The sequence below is a fragment of the Symsagittifera roscoffensis genome, unplaced genomic scaffold (genome assembly GCF_963678635.1).
Source record: "Symsagittifera roscoffensis unplaced genomic scaffold, txSymRosc1.1 SCAFFOLD_1136, whole genome shotgun sequence".
Classification (NCBI taxonomy): domain Eukaryota; kingdom Metazoa; phylum Xenacoelomorpha; order Acoela; family Convolutidae; genus Symsagittifera; species Symsagittifera roscoffensis.
Genome location: NW_026970873.1, coordinates 29 through 8,232, shown reverse-complemented (window position 1 = coordinate 8,232; position 8,204 = coordinate 29). Strand labels below are relative to the sequence as shown.

At 34.6% G+C, this 8,204-nt stretch overlaps 1 protein-coding gene across 1 annotated transcript; it reads right to left on the bottom strand.

Moving 5' to 3' along the window:
* Positions 1–232: 232 nt before the first annotated feature.
* Positions 233–7,326, bottom strand: LOC134856017 (dynein intermediate chain 3, ciliary-like; the record flags this gene model as incomplete). Its single annotated transcript, XM_063872389.1, has 3 exons — positions 7,225–7,326; positions 1,368–1,567; positions 233–336 (listed from the first exon to the last, which is right to left on the bottom strand). Coding segments are annotated over exons 2-3 (302 nt in total), but the record flags the coding sequence as incomplete, so codon positions are not given.
* Between the last annotated feature and the right edge of the window lie 878 nt (positions 7,327–8,204).

The window sequence follows — 8,204 nt, the reverse complement described above, 5'->3', positions numbered from 1 at the left end:
AAAAAACGTTTTCATAATACCTGTTTAATAAATCAAACAGGAATTTAAAGAAAAAATATTAATTTTATAATTTTAAAAATCATAATAAATTCGATATGACGTTTTTAGTCCGATTCCGTTAAAGGTTTTACAGAATTGACTTAAAAAACTTTACATAATGCATTATATTTTAAGTCTACTGGCACAATTTCTGTCAATTGGCTGAATAAGATGATCTAAAGAAAATTTGTACCTATCGTTGGCGTCCTTGAACTCACTCTTCACTTTGGGTGTCCAGTCCCCCCGTGACTCATCGGCACCCCCGAAACTACCCCCTCCTACTGCACCAGCTCCTGTCTGAATCAGAAACACTTTCAGAAAGTTAAATTCGGCATCATTTTATAGCCCAAAATTTAATGGCTAATCCATCCTAATTTTTTAAACCATGGTAGACCGAGCGTGAAAAAAAACTAAATTTTTTAGCCAAAAGTTTCCAAAAAGCGATAAACTGCATTTTAAATCAAATATTTGCCTAAACCGCAAATAATTTGGGCAAATTAGGGCCTCGAAGTGTTGCACAGAGATCAGAAACGCAATTTCAATAAATTCAAAAAAGCTCGGAAAAGTTTATGAAAATCATTTATTAAGTTTATTTTATACAACTCGCTAATGAACAACATTATTATCCTCCTCTAGGATATTCTACCGTTTTACTCCGCCCAGAAACAAACATCAGTTTTAGTTTGGTTTTTTCACATTTGTAAAATGTTCGCAATTAGTTGTTTAACTCACATTTCAAAAAACAGAACGATAAGACTGTGGCTAACCAGATTTAAAGACATTTTTTTAAAAAAAGAGAGTGGGGCGATGGCAGAAGAGCCTGTCTCTACTTGTAGACATCCGTGTAAGCTGACAGGTCAGTAAACAGACAAACTTAAGAGTACTCAAATCTGATTGGACGAATCAATCAGAGCCAATCAGAATTCGTTATTCATAAACCGCAAAAAAAGTAAGCGATAAAATCAAACAGTTTTGAGCGCTTCAAAGGTATTTGATTGTTTGAGATTTGCTGCATATTTGTTCATTTGCGTATGAGATTAGCTCCTAGAAGGGCTCTTTTCCACTCCCCCGTTTGAATTTCCATTCTAACCTTGTGGTAACGGATTGAAACTAGGCATAGTGAACAAGCTGACAATTGTGAACAGATTTGTCCTGCATGCCTTACATTGTAACCTTACGCGTTAGGCCATAATAGCAGCTGCAACAGCTATAAAAACTGAAAACTCTTAAGGTGTTTGTGTGTGTGTGTGTGTGTGTGTGTGTGTGTGTGTGTGTGTGTGTGTGTGTGTGTGGGGGGGAGGTGGAGGGCGGAGCAGAAGACAACTGACCTGGTCGACATCAGTGAAGTAGTCTTCATAGATGTCGATTGCACTGTTCTGCAGAATACTGGTCTCCATGCCCTCACACAGAGACAGAATAGTCTGCGTGTACCCCTCCTCCTTCTCTAGTTTCTTGCAGTACCTCTGCTTCTGTTCATCATCCCCCACGTCTATTTCCCGGGGCCACCCACCCTCGTAGTGCAACATACCTACACAGTTACAAACGAAGAGTTTCATTTATTCAGTGGCTTATAACTTATAACCATTGAATAAACTAACCTACACTGGTCAAATAAATGTAAGCATTGACCAAATAATAAACGAGTTTTTTTGACGCGCGCCCCCCCTCAAAAATAGTATATATTGGCACAAAAAGCGCTTTTAGAACAAAATTAGGGTCAGTAAGCAAAAGATGGGTGTCTCAAAATAGTACAAGGAGTGGATTTTTTGGATCGTCAGGCGATCAAATCCCCGAAGGAGGGCTTCCAACCCAATCGCCCGACCCCCATCCCTCTAAGTCCGCTAATGGTTATAAGCAGGGGCGGATTTTGAGGGGGGGGGGGCGCTAGCCTTCAGGGATTCGACCTCCTTCCGACCCAAAGGGTCCCCTTTTGTACTAATTTGAGATTTCCATTTTTGGTGATGGACCCTAAAGTTTTTCTAAAGGCGCCTTGGGCGCCAACATATACTAATTTTGAGGGGGAGCGCTTGCCGAAAAAAAAAAAGAAATTTTTAGTTAAAAACGCTTTTCGGCCTGTTGTTTTTCAAAATTTTGCCTGTGGCGCAGAAATTTGGGCCAAAACAGGGACTTTTTAGTGCTTTGGGAGAGCTCGGAAAACCAATTTGGTCGACCTTACAAAAAAAAGGTCGACAAAACTTCGAAAGTTTTTTGAAAGTCCGCCCCCCCCCCTCGAGAAAATCCTAGATCCGCCCCTGGTTATAAGTACAAGTTGTCATAATCAGTTTAAACCAGTAAGCTACATAACTACTTAACACTCCCCTACCTCACCTAAGCATACTTTTTATGGTGTAAGGAGGTATTTTACAAAACTATTTTTGAATAACAAATTTGTTTGTCATAAGCTGATTAGTTTGCATGCAATCTGACAAGGTGAACACAAAAGCCTATTTGTGGTGATAAACTTGTTGAATAGTTTCAATGAATCGAAACTCAAGTATCGGGTTTTGACTCTGACATTGATGAAGGAAACTATTGGAAACTTGCTTCCGCGAGTAGAGCCAATTGCAGTTGAAGATCTTGGAACAATGAAAAAGCTAAGGTTGTCCATGATCGATAAAACTAAGCTACGAGAAAGGCGAGTCATATTTTTATGGAAAAACAATTTATGATGGACAATTGAATACTTGCCAACAAATACGGAATCATTGAGATAGTAGAAAGAAAAAATTGTCAAACTTTGCGAAAATTATGTTTCATTTTCAATAACGTAGAAAAGTAGAAAAAGATGGAGAACGTCCGAGAAGATGTCACGCAGATCATGATATCCTCTCGCCGCGTCGTAGCTAAAATCTGGTTAATTGTGCCGATCCTCTTTTCTTGATAGATGAATGCTTAAGATGAATAATGGAGTCATAAAAATGGAACCGAGAAAATTAGGTTTTTTAACTTTTACACGAAAGCAAGACATGCGTTGCTGCAAACAGAAAATATCAGAAAATAAGGCTATTATGAAAACTTCAGCGGAAATGTTTGAAAAATTGGTTAGAAAAGCGTGGCCGTTAAACAAAAGAAATGAGAAAAACAAAGTAATTTTCATTCAATTATTTAAATCCCTTAAGGCTCAATTTAAACTAACTGGAGAATTGAAACTCAGTCTTGAGGCTCCGCTCGTTATATTATGTCTGAATGAAAGATGGCTTACAGAAAGATACAAAACTGAGTTGGTTAACCAGAGGTTGTATTCAGTTTCCCGTCAAAACAGAAAAATCATGATGTAATTACACAATTTTAAAAACCTGTTGTATACTAAACTAGTTCAAAACAGTTTTTGATAAAGGTAGTTTGCTGAAATATGAAAGAATGATAGAATGATATCAAATTTTCAGCTGGTGTTATAAACATTAAAGTCAGAGCTAACAAAAAGTGATCGTTACAAAAATAGAAACTTGTTCGACGACAGTGAATTGCTAAGCCGGTCAATTTTTTTAAGCAGCCCTTTTAGAATAGTTACTATACAGAACAATCTTCTAGTTTTTTTTATACTTTTTTTGCTCTGTCGTCAAATTGGTTTTATTAATTGTTACGATAGATATATCAAACAACTTCATTATTCTTTTAATAAACGAACTCGTGTTCTAAAAAAAAGAAAATGGTTGGGATCACATCTTACATCAAAAATTACCATCGCCTACTTTGAAAGTCCTGAAATATTGAAATGTATCTATGATCATTATCCTATCACTTTAGAAAGGAATATAGGAAGCAGTATCTGTATCCAAAGATCTGCAACAATAAAATCCTTTTCTAAAACATTATACTGAAAACTTGTTTTTAAAAAATTTTTGATGATACTGTTAGATCTTACGGAAAAAAATTGTTCTAAATGCAAAAACTAAGTGAAGCTTTATCTTTTCCAAAAGTTTCGAAAATTGTCTCAATTGATTTGCACCGCCTAGAAACACGACAACACTAATAGAAGCATGCCATTTCGGTTGACTTACACTCTCATAAATTTTAGAAAAAAGTAATAAAGCGTATAGAAACAGCTCAATATGGACCAAACTATTGTTTGAATAACTTCGCAAAACAAAACTTGACTAAACTTGAAAACGAATTAAAAAAAAACTAAAAAACATTGCTGCTGAAAACAGCCTCAGAAAAGAATTGCAGCCTCCAGACAAACTTACAAACCATCGAATGAGATCATTGGCAAAAAAACTTCAAGTTTATTAGTAAATAATTTTTTGTATTTTTTATTCATTAAATATTTATTCACAAAAATTTTCAAAATTTAATTACTGCAGATTTGGTAAAATGAACGACCTGTGTATCTTTTTTATCAGTCTTTAATATTGTTAATTAGTATAGCTATAAGGCATCAAGAAATTTATTGCTTGGAAATTAGATTTATTGCTCCAAGTAAATTTATATTCATGTTGCAGAAAGAAAATCTACTGCATAGAGGATTCTGAAGACGTGTCACGAAGTGGTAGCTTGGTCTGATATTCAGTTTTTGACCTGGTATTTGTCGTATCGTTTAAAATATCGGAGTAGATTTATTGAGACGTAGAGACATTTCTATTAAATTGTCTATGTTGCCTAACGTTTAGCAATTTTGCTATTTTTTTATTTTGATCTTATTTCTATTCTAATTTGCTAAATGTAAGTTCATAACTAGGTCTTGTTTGAGACTTTTGGTCGCACCACATGAGTTTAAGCCAGATATCAGGAACTACTTTGAACGAGAACAACTGTTTTCTAAGTTATATTTATTTTGTTCTGTTGCTGAACTATAAAAAGTTTCAGCGTTACAAATAATTGTAAACGTTATTCATAGATCAAGGTTCGTTAGTTAGAAATCTTTTATAGAGATAATTTCATCAATAATATAATTGGATAAAAACACTAGTTGAAACTGGTTCCAGTTATTTCTATAAATATACATTGGACGAATAATCTATAAAATTGCAGATAGGGATGGTCTGAAGCAGAGCCACAAGTGGTGTCAAGCACAACTACTTCTGTCTCATGGGCCCGATTACTTTGTGTAAGGCTTGCATGGTAATTTGGCTTTCATCTACAACCTTCTGGTATGATTGATTTATGTGCATCATCATGTTTTCGACTAGATTAATTTTGTAAAACGATGAATAAAAAACAATAATTAATGGAAACATCAAGTTTTTGGTATAAACTTTTAAAATAACAATTTAAAAAGTCTACCATTAAGGATCATTCAATTTTTACTACTGTGCATTTGTGGTATTTAAGTTTGCTCTGCGACAGCATACAAACCAGGGTTAACCGGTTTCTGCGCAGGTAGCACAGATAATTCCGACCAAAGTTACAAAAACTGCAAAAATTTGGTTTTTTCCTTAAAGTTGATGTAATCGCGTACACCTTTTTAAAATTAGGCAAGATCGAGATTATTTTCTGAAAAAAAAAATGAATAACCAAAAATCAAAAACATTTGTCTAAAACTTTTTCTAATTTTTCGTGCATAATTTTTTAAGAAAACGTTTACTGTCAAAAAGCGCAGAAACTAGCTTTCAAAAGTAGTTTTCGTTTTGTGAAATCAAGTAAAACAAGATTTGTTAGCCCTAATGGCCAACCTTATTTGTTATAACGAACAATACTTGATCGTTTCAGTCGCTCAAAATTAGACTAAGACTCAAAAACAACTAATAGTTTTTTCTCAACACTCGGACAAATCTGAAGAAAATTAAGGTCGTTCGAATCGAAAGTATAAGGGCTTCACTATGATAAATCGACCCAGTCTGAATACTATTTGCTATCTGATTTGCGTGAAAAATCAGTTAATATGTACAACACAAAGACAAATTTCCACCCCACTCTAAATGTTCGATGCGAAACAATGACTAAAGTTCCGTATGATTGTAATTGATCTGAAAAAAAAACATTTCTGTATTTGATTGAATTTTATATCAAAATAGCAAAAACCCATAAAACACTTCCATTTGCCGGTGGTTCTTTTTTATTTATTTTATCTAAGAATTTTATTCTTAGGCTGAAACAAGTGTATGGCTCTTTTCGACTTTCCCCTCAGAATCGAACTTCAATTTTGAAAAACTGTTTTAGCAATCTCATAAAGCAATGAAATTTTTCATGGTGAACAGTTACTATTGTGAAACTTTGCTTCGAAAAATTGCGCGTTTAATCATAAAACTACGTTGAAAAACTGTGATGCTAGAAACTTTTTTAAACGAGCCCAATATGGTTCTATTTTTTTCTAGTCGACATGCGTTTTTGTAGTCACAAATTAGGATCAGTTGAAAAAAGAGGGACCCGTCACTTCTTTGAGTTTGCTCTGATAACAAATCCGTACATAATTTGATTTAAAAAATGGTTTCTCGTCCCCCTCTTTAATTTCAAAATTTCCGTTTTCAGTGTACTTTTACATGCTACTGCAAACGAATGCGCGATTGCGAATGAATTTGTACAGAATGAAGAACAATATGTTTAGAATTGGGGCTCTTTTTCCTTTCCCCCCACCTCACGCCAGTTTCAACTTATTAGTGTAACGAGTGGTTTTACGAGGTTGAATATGAAGACCAAATATGTTTGTTGTGGCCTTATCAGTCTATTTGTAAATTTTCATAACAATCGGACAATGTGGTCAACAAATTTACATGAATTTACAGAGGTGGGGGAAAAGGAAAAAGAGCCAGAATGGTTAATTTGTTCACCACGCAAAGTCTCACCCATTTTAGCGCTTAATTAGTGTTTTACAGTTGGAATGGATTATTTGTGAAACTGTGAACCTTTCCTTTGAAAGGATGCTTTGAACAATTTTGACATTTGGAGCCTTTGAAAGATTTGAATGCCTCCACTTGTATTCTTTCATGTTTAAAACTTTTGTTCTCTTTTTTTTCTCCTAAAAATTGGCAGAAAATTTTAATATTAAGTTACTGTCATAGCCACGCCTTCTTTACCTTAGATTTGAAATAATTTATAAAGATGAAAGTTACGCGGCTAAACCAACTTTCGTCAATGTGACTTCTTTCCTGACACAACGAACAAAATTAAGAACTGGAGCACGGAGGTCAACCATACCTTTCAATGACAGTTATCAGGTAAGTTGTTGGTAGGAAATTAACCTCACTCGATTTATGAAGTTACTAAAACGTCATGTTTTCAAACAGGTTTTAGGCATTCAGAACTAACTTTTAGTCTTTTCCTTTGCTTTCCGGCAAGCTCTACATCGATAATCAGAGGACACGAGAAAGAAAGAACAAAATAATTTGAAAAATAGTAAATTGGAGAATAACGAAAGAAGGATAAAAGACGAAATAAAAATCCACGATGATAAAAAATTAAGATTAATATAACCATGCAAATAATTACAATTACAATTATATTTTTACTATTTTAACGACCTCGTAGAAAAAACAGTTACCCAGTGAGACTTTCGTTGACATCTGCTGAGATGAAATGGTAGAGCCGAAGTTTTTGGATGATAACTTTCAGCAGATGTTGAAGGGGGGCCTGGTATGAGCCGAACGATAGGCTCTCAGAATAACAAGTAAGCTTTGCTAGTAAAAAGAAGAAATAAATCTAGAAAAAGGTAAACGACATAATTACAGAACTAATTAAAACAAAAAAGGTTAGTAATGCGTAGGAACAAACAATCTGGAGGGTCGATTAGGCTTAAAAATCTAAAAATGGGATCAAGTTTTCAATCTCCCTCCTAAATTACATGCCGTAAATGGCTTCCCCAAACATGTATCACTACGGAGTCAAACTTTGCACTGGATAGGCGAACAATTCGGTGTCTGTATATTCTTGGATTCCAGAGACAATTAATTAAACAAGTTCTAGAATTCCACTTACAACAATTCCGTAGATTCGGCGTACAAATACCTGTAGTTTAAAAATTGTCGGCACATTGATTTTATTGCGGATTCTGCAACGAGCATATATAGCTAGTTGTTCTGGATTCCGCAATTGCAAGCTGATTCAGCTAAATGTGCGTGAATTCCGCAAACTGAGATAGGATTCGTGTTCATTCTTTTGTTAGCTGAGATCAAAAACAATTTTTCATTTTTGAGATCGGAAATGTGTTCATTCTTTCAGTATCTGACATCAAAAAAACGTTCATTTTCTAATTATTTGATATCGAAAAAGTGTTTTTCTTTCATTGGTTG